Source organism: Sapajus apella, unplaced genomic scaffold, assembly GCF_009761245.1.
Source record: "Sapajus apella isolate SASKATOON/1434 unplaced genomic scaffold, GSC_monkey_1.0 scaffold9, whole genome shotgun sequence".
In the NCBI taxonomy this organism is placed as follows: Eukaryota; Metazoa; Chordata; class Mammalia; order Primates; family Cebidae; genus Sapajus; species Sapajus apella.
Genome location: NW_022436949.1, coordinates 41,612,489 through 41,631,162, shown reverse-complemented (window position 1 = coordinate 41,631,162; position 18,674 = coordinate 41,612,489). Strand labels below are relative to the sequence as shown.

The 18,674-nt window shown below is 36.3% G+C and overlaps 1 protein-coding gene across 5 annotated transcripts in view; it reads left to right on the top strand.

Annotated features, from left to right (window-relative positions):
* The window catches only part of UGGT2 (UDP-glucose glycoprotein glucosyltransferase 2), a 243,684-nt gene that overhangs the window by 170,767 nt on the left and 54,243 nt on the right, over positions 1-18,674 (top strand). For all 5 annotated transcript variants that reach the window (XM_032277500.1, XM_032277501.1, XM_032277502.1 and 2 more), the window contains 4 exons: positions 1,817-1,896; positions 5,014-5,203; positions 10,284-10,442; positions 10,775-10,860. In XM_032277500.1, coding sequence (XP_032133391.1) covers positions 1,817-1,896; positions 5,014-5,203; positions 10,284-10,442; positions 10,775-10,860 — 515 coding nt within the window. The remainder of the gene's footprint in view (positions 1-1,816; positions 1,897-5,013; positions 5,204-10,283; positions 10,443-10,774; positions 10,861-18,674) is intronic.

Here is an 18,674-nt window from a genome sequence, read left to right as displayed (position 1 = left end):
AAATACCTAATGTAGTTGATGAATTGATGGGTGCAGCAAACCACCATGACACATGTATACCTATGTAACAAACCTGCATGTTCTGCACGTGTACCCTAGAACTTAAAGTATGATTTTAAAATTTAAAAAAAAAACACTGTCTCACTCTGTTGCCCAGGCTGGCATGCAGTGGCACAATCATAATCATAGCTCACTGCAGCCTGAAATTCCTGAGCCCAGTGAGCCTCCTGCCTCAGCCTCCTGAGTAGTTGAGATTCTAGGAGCAATCCACTGTGCCTGGCGAGGGAGAACTTTTTTAGGATGGGAGGTATTTGAGCAGGTTTTGATACAGGAAAAGGAATGCAGATACACTAAGGGAAAGGGAGATAAAAGTTGGAGTCCAACTCGGGAGGAGGTGGGGAGCGGGGAGTGGGAGCAGTGGAGGGCTCTCTGGGAGGAGGGATGGGGAGACTTGAACAGGAGAACAGAGGTGGCTCATCCTCTCTCCTCTTCTTCCTTCCGAAAAGGAAGGACAGCCTAAAGCCAGGGAGTGGGTCAATAAGGGTAGTGTCTCTCTGCAAGGACCAGGGCAAGGGTCCAAAACAGGGACACACAGCCCAGCCCAGTCCTGCGTCATGACTGGGGGACATGGGGAGGCATAAAGAGAGACCCCCCCATAGTCAGAAGAAAAAGAAAAGAAATATGGAATTAGCCAAAGCAGGAAGATCTCTAGAAATTCAGCCTGGGCAACATAGCAAGACCTTGTCTCTACAAAAAAAAAAAAAAAAAAAAAAAAAAAATGCCAAACATGGTGTTGCAAACCTGTAGTCATAGTTACTACTCAGAAGGCTGAGGCAGGAAAATTGCTTGAGCCCAAGAATTTTAAGTTAACAGTGACCCATGATCACACCACTACACTCTGACCTGGGCAACAGAGCAAGACCATCTGTCTTAAAAAAAAAAATATGGAATTATACAGTGATACAAAATACGGAATTGCATTCTGGTTTCCATCATTGGTAATAATCGCATACTTTATTTCTTAGTCACTTTATTTCTTACTTTATAAAAGGATAATATATTGGAAGAAATGGAAAGTTTTTCGTTAATACTTGAGAAAAACAGCGGTTCAGTGACCTCCAGAGTAGCAAATATGATGAGTGGTAGAATAGGAATTGAAACGCAAATCTCCTTAATTCTTAGTCTTTATGTTCTAATTGCTCATCAAGCGTGTAGCCTTTCTGTTACATATATCTGTTTTTTCACTTGTCCCCTTACCTATATCCTTTGTTGTCTAATAGCTTTTGAACCTTCCCTTTCATGTCACCTATGTAGAGATGAGGACTATCAAAATTAGTAATTCTTCCTCTATGTCTTATGATCCAGGAAAATGAAAAGAAAGTATTTATTTGTAGGTAGCCAAGAACTCCTAAGTTCCAAAAGAATCAGGATACTGCCCATGTTGTTATAAGGTCACCACTTTGTATTTGCAGATCAAGATTCTACTAATTATTTTCCTTGTTCTTCAATACTAAGGAAATTTAGATATTATGAAAAAAAGTCATTTTAGGCAAAAGGCAAGCAGCATAACCCTGGGACATTGAAATCAACTGTTTGGATTAAAATCTTGCCTCTGCTGTGAGTTACTGTGTGACCTTGAGCAAATTAATATCTGTGTACCTAAACTGCAAAAGTACTATTTCAGCAGGGCATTGTAAGGATCAAGTGAGATAATGAACATAATGTTTTAATATAGTACCTGATACATAGTAAGTGCATAATAAATATTAGCTATTAATATTATTTAATATCAAATATGGGAATTTCTTTCCAATAGGTACTTTGCAAGATTATCAACATGAAGATAAAGTTGTTCATGAACTGTAGGGGTAAGCTTTCAGAAGCCCCTTTAGAGAGGTGAGTCTGAGTGAACAAAATTTCATTTTGAAAAAATTGTAAATGCTGAGAAGAAAAAAATAATAATTGTTGCTGGAGCTATTTTTTTTTTTCTTCACAAGATGCTTCACAGAAATATGTCAGAAGATCAGGCTGTTTATTAACTGACATAAAATTGATATAAAAATTATAAATAACCTAACTCAGTAAAGTGACCTAATTACAGAGTTTATATGGACTTTTATTTATTCATAGGTATTTTTAGAAATATGATTTAGGAATACCTATTTAGAAATATTTCAATGAGAAATAAGGTGGAATTAAACCATTTTTAGTTTAGCGGAATTATCAAAATGATCTTTAATACATCATCACATTTACTATTTGGGGGCATTAGGATACAATTAGTTTGGAATAATTTGCCAGGGGTACAAAAAATGTTGTTTATCATTATATACAGATATTCCTCATAATACTGTCCTGTTGAAATAACATTCCCTCTCAAGAGGGAACAAAAATATACCCTTTCTTTTCTTTGTGGATCAGAATCACTGTCATTCTTATTGATAGGAATATTCAATTATCCTTCATGTGTCATTGGGTAGAAAACAGGGTATGTACCATTGTACTAGTATTGCTTTTTAAGACTTGTTAATGTGCTCATCACTAAACAAAAGATATATGCTTACACAAGACAGAAAGGTGGCATTCTGTTAATTCCTTGTTTACTTTTCAAATTGTATTTGTTGACATACTGTAGATTGTTGCCTTGAGCAGAACTTTTTTATTTTGTTTTGAGACAGGTCTCACTCCCATTGCCCAGGCTGGAGTGCAGTGGCGCCATCACGACTCACTGCAGGCTCGACATCTCGGGCTCAGGGATTCTCCCACCTCAGCCTCCTGAGTAGCTGGGACTATAGGTGCATGCGACCGTGCACAGTTAATTTTTTGTATTTTTGTAGAGACGTGGTCTTGGCATGTTCTCCAGGCTGGGCTTGATATCCTGGACTCAAGAAATCCACCTGCCTTGCCCTCCCAAAATGCTAGGATTGTAGGCATGAGCCACTGTGCCCAACCAGAGCAGACATTTTAAACATAAGTATTTTTAATAGCAGGAAAGCAATACAATGGAAAATGTGGGAAATTTAAATGAAAGTTTAGGACTTAACTCATTGTCCCCCAAGAGTCTTGTCCATATATCTCATTCAGTTTTTATGCTTCTCATTTATCTTTTGTGTTTTAAGTTTTATCACATGCCTTTTTACATCTGAACAAAAACTTTAAAATTTTTGGCTACTAATTGAAAGTTTTGTTAATTCCATGAGTACAGAATTTTTATTCACAGGAGTAGGGATCCTCTCCACAGTATCTCTGTAAAACATCACAATATATAATAAAGAGTGGGATTATTGAATATATAAGCAAGCATAATCTACTGGGAGGGAAAGAATTGACTTTTCTAGATAAAATAATGTACTAGAGTATACAGTTACTATTTTTTAAAATAGTAGTTCAACATAATCTTATTTACTCAGTAGCATGTATCAAAGCAATCTAGCTTACATATTATTCCCAGCCCTTTCCTTTTAATAAATATATTCTCCTCAGAGATGAGACAGGTTAACAGCAGGAATTCCCTCAACTCCTTACTCTAACTGCTGTACTTCCTCAGCCTTCCAAAGAATGGGGGATCTTTCTTCTTTTTTATGTGAACATTCTCTGTCTGTTTTGATCTCTTGCTTTCCTGTTTGTTCTGGATGCTTGCTATATCACGTATTCTCTCTTTTGGATCTTTAATCTCTGTACTAGCTTTTCTCCTTCAGTCCTTAAAGTTATTCAGTTTTTTAAAAAGTTGCTCCCTTAACTTCCTCTCCTCTAGAGTCCTTTTTTCCCCATCTTCTTTACTCCTTCTCATCTAAATATCTTCAAAGAGTGCTCAGACTCCATCTTCATCTCGCATTCACTTACCTTCCACTGCAGTTTGTCTTTAACTTCCTCTTTGCCATTGAAAAATCGTATTTACTAAATTGTAAAGAAATTGCTACTTTCAACATTCACAGAATACTTTTTCTTTGATATTCCCATTTCAGCAAGAACTTGTTTTGTACATTTACTTCATGACTGTGTTCTCTCCAGTTTCTCCTCTTTTTATTTTCTTTGCCAACCTGCATAACATGACTCCCAGTGATCGCTACCACCTGGAACTCATACTCTGTAAGTTCTCCTGGAGCGAGGGCTGGACCTAGTGATTTGCCTCTCATAAAACTAAGTATGGTAAAAGTGATGGAATTTCCCTTCTGCAATTAGGTTATGAAAGACTGTGAACTATGACTTTTGTCTTGCTGACATTCTGTCTCTCTGGCTCTTCTCTGTGCTTCTCTTTTGAAGCATGTTGGAGATGCCCTTTTGGGAAGTAACTGAGAGAACTCTGCAGACAACTACTAGCAAGGACCTACGGCCCTCATTCAGACAGCCCTTGAGGAACTAGATGAAACTGGAAGTAGATCCTACCCCTTGTTGAACCTTGATAGAACTACAGCACAGCTGACACCTTGACTGCAGTCTCAACTAGCCTTGATAGCATAACGTAATAATTCTGATGCACAATATTGAAGAATGAAGTTAAAATATAGCAAAACTGAAGTCTAAAAGTGCTGTTAAGCAGTTGTTTTCAGCTTAATCCTGTTTGGTTTTAGTTGAGCTTTTAAAAGTGGTACTAGAATTTCAGCTTGAATTTTACTTGTTTCTTAAAAGTTAATAAAATAGCTGAAAAATAGACCATGGCCGTATTTGAAGGAGGATGCATACAAATCATAATACAATAACAGACCATAAACTACTAGAACCTGCATAAGTCAGGTATATCTTAAAAGGATGCTAATCATGTTTATTAAGGAATGACAATGGAATTATAAGTTAACAATGGTAGATAATATACATAGCCTTATAATAGATAGTAGTGTCAACAAAATAATGATTGTCTATTTCTTACAAGCACTAACTCTTCTGCAGTATAGTGTGTTTTAATCTTTTTGATTGAAGACTTCTGGTCAGATCATTAAGCCATTTTCAATTTTAAAATATTTTAGAAGAATCTCAGTTTGGGTCACAGTATGTCTTTTTATGTTTTATTAACAGCTTTTACCGATTTGTTCTGGAACCAGAACTGATGTCAGGGGCTAATGACGCTTCTTCTCTTGGACCAGTGGCAAAATTCCTGGATATTCCTGAATCACCCCTCCTAACCCTCAACATGATTACTCCAGAAGGCTGGTTGGTTGAAACAGTACACAGCAACTGTGACCTTGATAATATTCACTTAAAGGATGTAAGTTATGTATAGTCATATAGAGAAACAGAATAAATTCTTATCAGCTATTACAGTTGTAGCAAGTGAGCAGTCATACTATAGATGCTTACTAGAATCTTCTTTTTTATAATTCTGGGTCCTGATCCAATGTTTCCTCTGATTTTTAAGTTTTTCTAATTTCCAAATTCAGCTTCTCTAGTCTTTCAAATTCCTAGATGTCTTTATCTTTTTTTTTTTTTTTCCCTTTTTGCCTCAGATTTCTAGCTTACAAAGGCAATTCACTAAGATGAGCAATGTAAACAAATATGGAGAGGGACACTTGGCAACTTAGTACAACACCAATAAGTACTTACTTTGCTCTTCAAGTTTAGTTTTTAAGTCAGAGAGCAAGTTTTATCCAAAACTGTTTCGTTGTTGTTGGGTTGTTGTTGTGTTTTTTTTTTTTTTTTTTTTTTGGCCTCACAGCACATAGCCAGAGAAAATAGTCCTAACTAGATTAGGATAGAAAGTAGGAAACAAAATTTGCTGGTATACTGCAGGCCAGGTTACCTGCTTCTCATCACCCACCATATAACCCTTGTCTAGTGAGTAGTCAGGCTTCCCTTTCTCAGCTATAGTAATTCGCAGCACAAAAAGAGAGTGTTTTAAAATAAACTGAGTCTTTCAAACATTGAATTTAGAATGAGAAAAGGAATTCAGAAACCACAGTAAAAAGGGAATCATTTTAGAAGAGTTTACCTAAGATGTGTGTTAGTCCAGTTTCACACTGCTATAAAGTACTATCTGAGACTGGGTGTTTTATAAAGAAAAGAGGTTTAATTAACTTACAGTTTCACATGGCTAGGGAGGCCTCCAGAAACTCATAATCATGGCATCATGGCAGAAGGGGAAGCAAGGCACGTCTTACATGGCAACAGAAGTGTGAGGGAGTGTCACACACTTTTACACTGTCAGACCTCATAAACACTCACTATCATGAGAACAGCAAGAGGGAATCTGCCCCCATGATCCAGTCGCCTCCCACTAGGCCCTTCCCCTGACACATGAGGATTACAATTAGACGTGAGATTTGGGTAAGTACACAGAGCCAAAACATATCACTTGGTATCCAAAAAATGAGGAAAAAATACTGCCTTCTCCTCATTGTCCTCCCTCTGACCTTTTTCCAGCTCTTGGTGTCTGATACCTCCTGTAGAACATAACCATTGCCTTGACTAAAGCATAAACATTTACTTGTAATAATTTGGTTAAGATTGTTTATTATGTTTGTTTCTCATGTGTCTTAACGTATTACCTTTTGCCTAAAGATTTTCCTTCTAGGAAAATTTATTTTGATCCACTCATACATGGATTCTGTGGGATCCTAAATAACTTTTCTGTAACGTACTCCCCATCACTCCCAACTAGACCCACCTAAAAAATAATCGAAAACTCAGTCATAGCCATCATCTTATGTCCTTTAAATCTAGAGAAAAGGCAGCAAACTAATAGCATTAATCAGAAAAAGTTAACAAATGAATGTTACAAGAAGTGGGGAAAAAATTACTGTTTTTTCCCTGATCGGTCAGATCTCTTAACGGAGTCTAGAATTCTTCATGAAAAGAACGTACCAATGTACTCAATAAGGTAACTTTTAAACACCTTATCCAAAAGTGTGAAGTGTTTGTAGTAGGAGAAATTGGTACAGCTTAGAAAAGATTTGAAATCAGTCTGCTGGTGCAAAGTTCAGCAGCTATTCAAAAGCTGATGGAGATTAAAACTTTTTTTGTGTGTGTGGTGAGTGTCAAATCTAATAGTGTCTTTTTAGAAGCTGTTCGGATAAACACTAGCTCTAACTCTGAAGTTAGACGACTAAGATGAATGAAAATTTTCTGTGTCTTCATAATTTATGTGAATAAACAGAAGGAGATTATAAATTCTAGCATCTGTAAAAGTTAACCACCCCTCAGGCTCATCTTTTTCATTGTGTGCCATACACTCTTAAAATATTCTGCAACCATCCTGGAAAAATAACAAAGGCATTTGCTACAGTAGTTAAAGGGGAAAAGTATGTACATCCTGGCAAAAATGAGACTAATAATGAGAGATTTACCATCATACACTAACCTGTGCAAACATTCCTGGGTACACCTAATTCCCAAACACTATACAAACACCTGGAAGAAACTTGATCTGGAAAAATTCTCCCTTAGCAGGACTTTGTTCACATGATTGTCCATACAATGACTTTACTGCACAACCAGCATTAATTTCATAATTAAAGGCGACAAAAGTGATTAAGAAAGCTAAAAGTGAGAGTTACTTTTACCGGGAGTTCACATATTGCTCTTCTCAGCACTTATTGTTAGAACTGCATCCAAAGACTCTCTAATTATATTTTATCACAGTATATATCTGAAAGATATCAAAATACCTAGAACAACAATAGTGGTTGACCAAGGAAAGAGAAAGTGCAATAAATAAAAGATTGCTAATGGGAAATAGGATGTGGCTATGTTAAAAAGAATGCACAGAAAAATGCATTAACCCTTCTGAAATAAATAATTTTGAAATCACTTTTATTGATATTTATTGATATATTCATACCAATATAATTGTGAAAGAATTTATTTTCAGAGATATGGTAGAGGTATAATAATACTATATTATGAATTAGATGAACACACAGTTCATCTTAGGCTCAGTTTACTCTCTCAGTGCATAACATATGAATTTTCTATCTCAAACGATCAAATACTTATAAAATTTGGGGAAAGTTCACATTTGTAGTGAAGAGTTCTGTCTCCTCTGTAAAACTTAGCAATTTAAAACAAAACAAACTTGGAAATTTGTATACCAGAAGACTTTGCTATAGAAGTCCCTTTATTCAAAAGGAAATGTTCTGAGATAGCCCCTACCCAATCAGTGGATACCTGAAACCATACATAGTACCTAACCTTATATACACTGTTTTGTTTTTTCATATATGTACCTACCTATGATAAGATTTAATTCATAAATTGGGCACAGTAGAGATTAACCTTAGTAACTAATAATAAATAGAACAATTATAAAAATAGGTCTTCATCCTCTACTCTTGTGCTTTTGGGTCACTAAGTGAAATAAGGGTTCCTTGAACACAAGCACTATCATGCAAGATTGTATTACAATACTCAGAACAGTGCACAGTTTAAAATGTATGAATTGTTTATTTCTGGAATTTTTCACTTAATATTTTTGGATCATGGTTGACTGAGGGTAACTGAAACTGCACAAAGAAAAACCACAGATAAAGGGAGACTACCATACCTTATATGCCTCAAACTACTTAATCATCTAAAACTAATTCGTTACTTTCACTTTTCCGTGGATTTTTGCCCATTCAGAGTTCTGAATAGTTTCTCAAAGTTCAGATTGCACCAAAGTCATTAAGTTTAGCCTTCACATGCCTTAAGATGCACGAAGAGATGTACTATCATTTATCCATCTCCACTATCAGATATCTTGTCAGAGTTCAGATCACAGATCAAGATATATATTATAACTTTGCTAATAATAACTTGGGAAAATGTGTCTGCAGTTGCACAAAATCATGTTCAAGAGCAACAAAAATACTAAACATATTTACAGATAATTGTTAACAAACTCAAATGCTAATCTTTATAATTAAACCTAACCTTTTTTTAAAGGAAGACACTTAGGTATTGAGCCACAGAAGAACAATACAATTAATATCCTTTTAGAAAACTTAGTATGTTCTCAAAGTTACATTTGAAAGGTATTAAATTTATGTCCGGTATCAACAATATTTAGAATAGAAAATAAAAATATAAAGGGAAGATTAAAACATAAGGATCAAAAAAGATCACTAACTCATATTTTTGCTAAAAATGAGCTTTGTAGCTTGGCATGGTGGCTCATGCCTATAATCTCAACACTTTGGGAGGCCGAGGCACACAGATCACTTGAGGTCAGGAGTTCGAGACCAGCCTGGCCAACATGGTAAAACTCCATCTCTACTAAAAATACAAAAAAAATTATCTGGGAGTGTTGATCTGTGCCTGTAATCCCAACTACTTGGGAGGCTGAGGTGGGAGAGTTACTGTTTGTTCTTAAAAGCAGTACAATAAGAATAGAAATCAAGAAAGAAATGCTGTAAACAAATATTGTAATTATTTCTGAGACAATTACAGTGCAGGAAAAACAACTATACAATACAGAATATATCCAAATACTCTGTATTCTAAACACACTAAACAATAGTGTTGAAAACCTAATATGGTGAAATAAGATTAGATATATGTAACATCACTGATTTTAGTTAACAGAATTTTCAAACTGTAAAAATCACTGTTTTACTTATTCTCATGTTTGGTTATGTTATTCATGTAAAGTAGAGAAAAAGCTTTATCTTGAAAATATTTATTATAACATTTGCAGTAGAGAAAAATCCAGAAACAACTGGAATGTTCAGCCATTTAAAAATGTTTATAGAGACAGAGACATGTTCTTAGAAAACCATGTTTAATGAAAAAGCAGATTACTTTCTTACAAAAATGTGTATAAAGACAAGAAATAGAAATCAGTGTGTTGACATTTATATCAATGTTTATTCTGTGCTTTCTGTTTTTTCTTCTTTCCACTTGGGAAATGGAATATTGTATTGATTTTTTAATTAACTTTAAAAATGAATTTCATTAATTTATAATTAGTTGATTATAGACATTAATGTTTTTTAATTACAAGAAGGCCAATAGATAGTAAGTTAGCTTTCTTGCCAAGTCTAAAGTGGGAGCTTCAGGACAACAGCAAACTGAAGCAGATTCTTTAAGTAATTCCCCATCTAAATCTCATGTTCACATCTTTCCTGCTTGGTTATATTGGTGCATATATCATGAGGTTCAGGTAAAGCTGATGTCATGAAAAAGAAAACGTTTATCTTAAGCTTTTTGTCTTGAAGAAATCAATTCAACTCATAAATTCACTCATGTGTAAAAGAAGGACTTGAAGTTACCCACCGAAATACATTGGCCAGTATTAAAAAATCACATGTATTTATTTCAAAATTTTGTATTATGAGTTTTACTAACACCAAAACAATGACACACTTTCTCCACAGACTGAGAAAACTGTTACTGCAGAATATGAACTAGAATACTTACTACTTGAAGGACATTGCTTTGATAAAATGACAGAACAGCCTCCTCAGGGTCTGCAGTTTACACTAGGCACAAAAAATAAACCTGTTGTGGTTGATACAACAGTGATGGCCAATCTTGTAAGTAGTATTTAATTGATGATATTTAATTTGATGTTGTGATGAAATTCTCTGTTTTCCTAATAGTAAAATGAAATAATCTTTATTCTGCTATTGCTGAACAGTTTGCCGAAAACATAATTGAATCTTTGAAGAAGTTAAATAAAAATAGGGAAAATCATACTTTCATAATATTATTTTAACAGGTTATTGTAAAATCTCTTTACTTGAAATTTATTTATAGAATTTATTCATTCTACAATTAATACTTTCTTGGATTATTCATGTATTCATGAACAATTAGATGATTTTTAGTCATATTACTCAATTATTTTTTTTTCTCATTTTAAAAGGGATATTTTCAATTAAAAGCAAACCCAGGTGCTTGGATACTGAGGTTATGCCAAGGAAAATCTGAAGATATTTATCAAATAGTTGGGTGAGTTATGTAGACTGCTTTTACATTTTTAAACATAAACATTTTAGTGTAAATCAACCAAGATCATCAAAACAACAATTAAAATGTTAAGACTGGCCTGGCGCAGTGGCTCACACCTGTAATCCCAACAGTTTGGTAGGCCAAGTCAGACAGATCACTGGAGGCCAGGAGTTCGAGACCAGCCTGGCCAGCATGGCAAAACCCCGTCTCTACTACAAATACAAATATTTGCCAGGTGTGGTGGCACACACCTATAATTTCAGCTATTTGGGAGGCTGAGGCCCAAGAATTTCTTGAACCCAGGAGGCAGAGGTTGCAGTGAGCAGAGATTGTACCACTGCATTCCAGTCTGGGCCAGAGAGCAAGTCTCTGTCTTTAAAAAAAAAAAAAAAAAAAAAACTGGGTTAGGTCCATCAACAAGATAGGACATTCCAGTGCTCGTACCCATGCAGAAACATCAATTTGAATAACTATCCACTTCACCCATGAAACCACCTTAATAAAAACAAAGGAACCAGGCGAGCTATTACAACACTGCAGTATAGCACAGAAATAAGAAAGACACATTCAAGAGTGTAGGAAGGATAGTTTTACATTACATGCATCACTCCTCCCTCAACCCAATACAGTACAGCTGGAGAGAGATACCCACTTGGGGGAAGGAGAGGGAAGTGAGCACCAGACTTTGCCTTGGACCCCAAAACCATGTTCACCCAAGTAAAACGCAGTTCCAGGTAGGCCCCCACAGCCCCAACTTAATGCTGGTACCAGAAGGCTGAGCTGCCAGATCCCGCAGCCCCAGGCTGTTGCCCAACTCCAGTGGCAGGCCAGCCGCCACAAATTCAGGCTCTTAGACTTTTCCCTTTACCAGCATAATTGTTATATTGATCATTTAATGACAATATATTATACATTATATCTTATATAACAAAACCATTATCCCTGGGTTATATTCAATTTGGAATTCGTTTTTTGCACAAAAATTTTCCTGGTCATTAGTGAGCCGTAGTAGAAAGCAGGGATCATCACACTTTTTTGGTAAGGAGCCAAAAATATTTAATGTTCATTTGAGAGCACATATGGTCTCTGTCAAAAGTCTTTTTTAACAATCATTTTTAAATGTAAAAATTATTTTTAGCTTAGGACCATTAAAAAAAATAGACCACAAATCTGATTTGACTCACTGGCCATAGTTTGCCAACTCTTGATAAAATTTTCTTTATACCCTTAATGAATATCTCTAGATTGCATTTCTTTCAATACTTAGCACCTTTTATTATACCACACATTGTGCTCAACAAAGATAATATAGGAGTAGGGGTTATTGTATCTTTTTTTCCCCTTTATTTTATACTTTGTGTAGCTTATAGTGTCAGTTAATAAATGTGCTTAATGGTTTATGCACACAGAGGTATGAAAGGCAGCTGGATGTGTATGTTTACTGTGTGCCTTTCATGGGACACTTCTTTTACCTAGTGGATAATCTAATGCATGGTTGTCTGATCCCAGACCCAGGTTCTGTCATGCAGAAAACTTTTTTTATATACTGACAGATGCCCATGTGGCTCTTGTGTGACCCATGTCCACTTTATGCTTCCTGACCATTGCAGTGACACAGGGAACCCAACCTTGTGTTCTCCCCAGCATCCTAGAGAAACCCCTGTCTGGGGTAGTCCCTGGTTCTTCCAATGGGTGGTACAAATTTCATACACCATCACAATGGGAAATAAGTTCAAAGATCTATTACTTACAAATCCTGGGCAGGGAGGGCACCATCTCTATGTCACATCAGGCAAGAGTGAAGAGGAGTCAGGTAGAGAGAAAGAACACACATGCAACTAGCAATATATACAAGGAAATAGATCGTGGGTCATTTTTGATCTGTTCGAAAGGAAGCCAGGACAGCAGATGCCCAGTTTGCTAGGCAGGAAGGGTGCCTCTAAGCTCTTATCTTTGGCTATCACCCATACCCTTTTGGGTATGATGTTCTAATGCCTCGGCAGCAACTTATGTTACCTTGCTGTGTCATTCCTATTACAAATGCACAGTTTCTACCCTCCCACAACTCATTCCAGTAGAAAAGACAGTCAAGAAAATGAGTGACTATTACATGTTCTAAGTGCTATAAAAGAGTGCTGTGATAGTATAGAAAATGAGCAAAGTAGACTGTAACGTTTATATTGACCCTTATAAAAGCCATGGTTTCAAGGCATAATTTTAAGAAGGATTCATGCTTTGTTTCAGCTCTTTAAATTTTGTGCAAACTGCATTGTCAGGAACTCGGCATTTCTTTATTTGCTCCTACTGTTTCACCATTGTACCTTGCAAAGGGAAAGCCATTTATGTAAATTGTGATTCAAATCCCCTCTGTATCACCAACCATCTGTATGATCTTGTATAAGTTTCTTTGCTCTTTGTAGTCTTTATTTCCTCATTACAAAAGGGAATAATCCTAACTCTGTTGTGGGATTTTGCTAAGGACTCAATGAGAAAATCATCATAGAATGTTGAGTAAATGTCCATATCCTCTCCACTTAATCCTTCTTTACAAATACAGTTATACAACAGTACATGTATTATGTAGAACTAAAATTATACATGATTTAGGTTCTATTTTATCTTCTTTACTATTTCTATTATACACAGTTCATAAAGATGTTTTAGAAAGAAACTAGTTCTTGATGTTGTATTTGAAGTACCACTAACATATTAGTGAAATTGTTTTTTCTCATTCACAGACAACTTTCAGCAATAGAAATAACTTACAAATTTGTTTATGTTACTTACAAACAATAAAACTATATGCTTAGTCATCATTTAATTCCACATATGATTAAATGTCACTAGCTATCCAAGAGGGAAAAAAACAAATATTGTTACTATATAATAAAATGTCTTTGAAAGTAAAGTACCAGTAATGAAAACAAGGTCAATATAAAATATGACAAAAATGGATGTTCTGTTTATCCTAATTTACATTTTAATTCTAATTGATACTACCTTTATAATTAGAAAAAATTCCTGAAACATGCTAAAAATCTAAGCTAAAATAATATCTATATGAGTTTCTAAGTTCAGATTTTAAAACCATGACTAAATTATATTTTTTAATTTGGCTTTCCACTTCAGAGTGTGTACTTTCTGTGTCTGTCAATCTTGTTGTAATCTTTAACTGCAGATTATTTGTGTGTACTCAGCGTTGGCTGTTACTTACCTTGAATATAAAAAGTCTCAAAATTATTCTCTTTTACTTCTTTTTAGTTCTACCAAAATTAGACAAATGCTGCTCAGAGTTTCCTAATTAATTGTAGAGAATGTTAAATACTTTATGCACCTTCAATGCCAAATTATTGTGCTAGACTTTTCGCTTGAAATCTTTAGAAAAATTTTTTCTGCCAGAGTAATACTTGTAATTAATTTTAGTTTGGTAGCTTTGAGGCTGAACTGTATCTCCTGTTTTATATAGGAGGAAGGAGATGTCAAACAAGCCTTTCCGTTTCTTCTCCACAGGTACTTGAGCTGGTCCACTGTAACTTTGCTTGCTCTGCAGTAGTTAAAACTAACTCTCTGTGGACTCTTCAAAGTTCTCTATTGCTGCACCTCACCCTCCTTTAGTTCCCTGGTTCTGTTGGCGCATCTCTATTTCCACTGGCTGCTTCTGACAACATTCTTAATCCCTGAGCCTCCAGTGCTACACCACCAGCCGGTTTTGACTGAGGTCTCCTCATACCTCCTGGTTGCCATGTTGGCAGGACACATGACTACCCAGTGGTAACAGCAAAACCAAATGCTGTCCTTCTTGGCTGCATCTGATCTGTGGATATACTTACACATCAGTTGCCCAACAAACTGTAGTTCAGGCCAGTTGCAGAGGTAGTAAGCACTCTCCTGACTCCTCAGTTAAAGCAATAAATCAGTTCTCAAATATTCAGTCCTGCTTCATGATATACTTTTAACTTTCCCAGACATGAATCAGATACGAGTCCTCTGTGCATCCCATGTTCAGAATATGTATTGCAAAGTGCTTTCTCCTTAAAGTGTCTACCTTATTGAGTTTGGAATGAGAAGGCAATGCTCTTCCCCTCCCATCCCCACAGGGTGTAGTGATGGAGACTCATAATCTGGCAACAGCTCTCTGTAAGGAAACTTTTCTGCCTTCATCTCACATAACCCCTTCTGTGAACATTTTTATATGCTTAATCTCTCTAAGGGGCAATCTGCATATTGTGGGGGTATTGAGAATGGATGGCTATTCATACTCACTTCAGTGTCTAGTAGCTATCTTGTTGGTGTTTCAGCGGAAGCATCTAACATCCTTTTACCCCTACCCCCAATATTCTGTTTAGTTCTGTACTATCATATTACCATTAGTTAAATGTAAATTTTAATGAATTTACTATTGATCACAGTTTTTATATGTCTTTTACTTTTCACATTCTTTTTTTGTTTAGATGGTGTCTTAGGGCATTTTTTTGCTGCTGTAACAGAATATCTGTGACTGGGCAATTTATAACAAACAGAAATTTACTGGTTCACAGATCTGGAAGGTTGGAATTCCAAGACTGAGGGGCAGCATCTGACAGAAGTGTTCTTGCTGCATTATCCTGTGGCAGAAAACAGAAGGATAAGAGAGAGCAAAAGAGAGCTAAACTTGCCCTTTTATAATAGCACCAGTTCCACCCAATGAGGGTGGAGCCTCATCACCTAATCACCTATTAAGGGACCCATCGATCTTTTTTTTTTTTAATATATATATTTTATTGCATTTTAGGTTCTGGGGTACATGCAGGATTGTTGCATAGGTGCCTACATGGCAATGTGGTTTGCTGCCTCCATCCTCTCGTCACCTATATCTGGCATTTCTCCCCATGTTATCCCTCCCCAGCCTTCGTACTCCCCGCTGTCCCTCCCCTGTCCCCACCACAACAGACCCCAGTGTGTGATGCTCGCCTCCCTGTGTCCATGTGTTCTCATTGTTCAACACCCACCTATGAGTGAGAACATGCAGTGTTTGAATTTCTGTTCTTGTGTTAGTTTGCTGAGAATGATGGTTTCCAGATTCATCCATGTCCCTACAAAGGACATGAACTCATTGTTTTTTATGGCTGCATAGTATTCCATGGTGTATGTGTACCACATTTTCCCTGTCCAGTCTATCATCGATAGGTATTTGGGTTGGTTCCAGGTCTTTGCTATTGTAAACAGTGCCACAGTGAACATATGTGTGCATGTGTCTTTATAATAGAACAATTTATAATCCTTTGGATATATGCCCAGTAATGAGATTGCTGGGTCAAATGGAATTTCTATTTCTAGGTCCTCGGGGAATCTCCACACTGTCTTCCACAATGGTTGAACTAATTTACACTCCAACCAACAGTGTAAAAGTGTTCCTGTTTCTCTACATCCTCTCCAGCATCTGTTGTCTCCAGATTTTTTAATGATCGGCATTCTAACTGGCATGAGATGGTATCTCAATGTGGTTTTGATTTGCATTTCTCTAATGACCAGTTATGATGAGCATTTTTTCATGTGTTGTTTGGCCTCATAAATGTCTTCTTTAAAAAGTGTCTGTTTATATCATTTGCCCACTTTTGAATGGATCTGTTTATTTCTTGTAAATCTGTTTTAGTTCTTTGCAGATTTTGGATGGGTAGATTGCAAAAATTTTTTCCCGTTATGTTGGTTGCCTGCTTACTCTAATGATTGTTTCTTTTGCTGTACAGAAGCTCTGGAGCTTAATGAGATCCCATTTGTCTATTTTGGCTTTTGTTGCCAATGCTTTTGGTGTTTTAGTCTTGAAGTCGTTGCCTATGCCTATGGGACCTATCACTTAATACTGTCACAATGGCAATAAAATTTCAACATGAGTTTTGGAGAGGACATTCAAATCATAGCAAATTTAAATGAGAAAGTATTCAAATTATCAGAGAAGGATTTAACACAAGCAATTGGATGCTTTTACATTATGTTAGGAAGAATTGGAGGAGCAAGCTCTCTAGGAGGGCTGGATCCTAGGAATGCTTGAGAACAAAATCAAGGAAGTGAGCAACCAGAAAGAGCTGCTACTTTCCCGTCATCAGAAATGAGAAAAAGCTAGAAGCTGCTGCCAGCAACATATCAACGAGCCTTTGGTACCCAGAAAGCTAAGCAATTATACACTGTAACACAGATGTAGAAAACCTCAATATCTCCATGACTGTGCTTGACAAAAGAAGCTAGGCAAGCATCAGCACATGGCCTCACTCACTTCTAAATTCCAGATAACATGCAAATGTATCTGTTTAGCAGAAGCTAATTCTCAACCAAAACCTTAGCTTTGTTGAGTAACAACAACAACAAAAACTGGGTGTAGCTTTATAACTCCTGCAGTATATGCTAAAGGTTAGGGTGTTGCCTGCCATATCATAATATACATCACCTTTCCACAAATAATTTTTTTAGAGACATTAGTGGCGTACCCTCAAATGTTTAAAACTTTGAGGTGGTCCTCAAAGGTTTAAAAATTTCTTTTTCAGTTCCGTATGAATTATAACTTTCCTAAGTATTGAATAACAGCATTATAATTTTATTCAGAATGCTTAAAACAAGGCTTCATCATTGCTTCTTACCATTTGGTGTTTTGGATGAAAAATATAAGGCCAATCTGATTAACATTTCTTCTCTGAAAATATAAATGATTTTTTTTTTTAGAATTTCAGGAAACACATGTATAAGTCCTTTTTTATTAGTCATGCTTTCTGACACATAGTGAATTTTTCATTTTGAAGTAAATGGCTTTTACTAAGGTACAGTATTCCCTTGAATCTCATTGAGAATAGGAATTATTTAAATGCTTCCTTTTTTTCTGCATTAATTCCTTATCAATGAAGTCCATTTCCTTCTATTTAGCTTGTTCCCTTCATTTAGGCTGCTCATTTTCCTCATGTATCTAGAGGTTTCAGGTTCTTGGCATTGTTGGTAAAGGTCTGATAGTGCAGTGGTGAAGAGCCAGACTACCTAGGCTCAGTTTGGATCTAGGATAATAATTCTGCTCTCCTCAAAGGATGGTTGTATAGATTAAATGAGTGAGCATCTGTGAAGTGCTTTAAAAAGTGCCTCAAATAGAATGAGAGCTTATCACCATCACTACCTCTGCTACCTGATGTGAGTAGAAAGAGATTTGCTTTAGAATTTGTCTGGGTCTAGCTGTAGTACTGTGCTAGCCGGCTTTATACTCTGGATCTCAGTGGACAGTGGATTAAATGGCTAAAGTTGCAATGCCCTTGAGCAGTGTTTGTGACTATACGCACTTGAAGTTTTTAAGAAATTTGACAGTATTTCTACTATACAAGTTGGAGCCCTTTCTTTCTTTCTTTCTTTCTTTCTATTTTTCTCGTTCTTTCTTTCTTTTTTCTCTCTTTCTCTCTCTTTCTTTCTTTTCTACAAGGTCTCTCTTGCCCAGACTGAAGTTTGATGGCACAATCATGGCTCACTGCAGTCTCCATCTGCCAGACTCAAGCAAGCCTCCTACCTCAGCCTCCTGAGTAGCTGGGACTACAGGCGCTGTCCACCACACCAAGCTAATTTTTCAAAAAATTTTACAGAGACAAGGTCTCACTGTGTTGCCCAGACTGGTCTCAAACACCTGGACTCAAGCGATTCTCCCACCCCAGCCTCCAAAAGTGCCAGGATTACAGGTGTAAGCCATCGCACCTGGCTTCTTTCTGTTTTCAACTGGTGATTGTTGGACAGAGTTCTTTCTGCTACTTTGGTTTAATCCAGGAATTGGGAGTAAGAGAAAGTCAAAGACGTGTTAGTCTTGATAGTGTTAG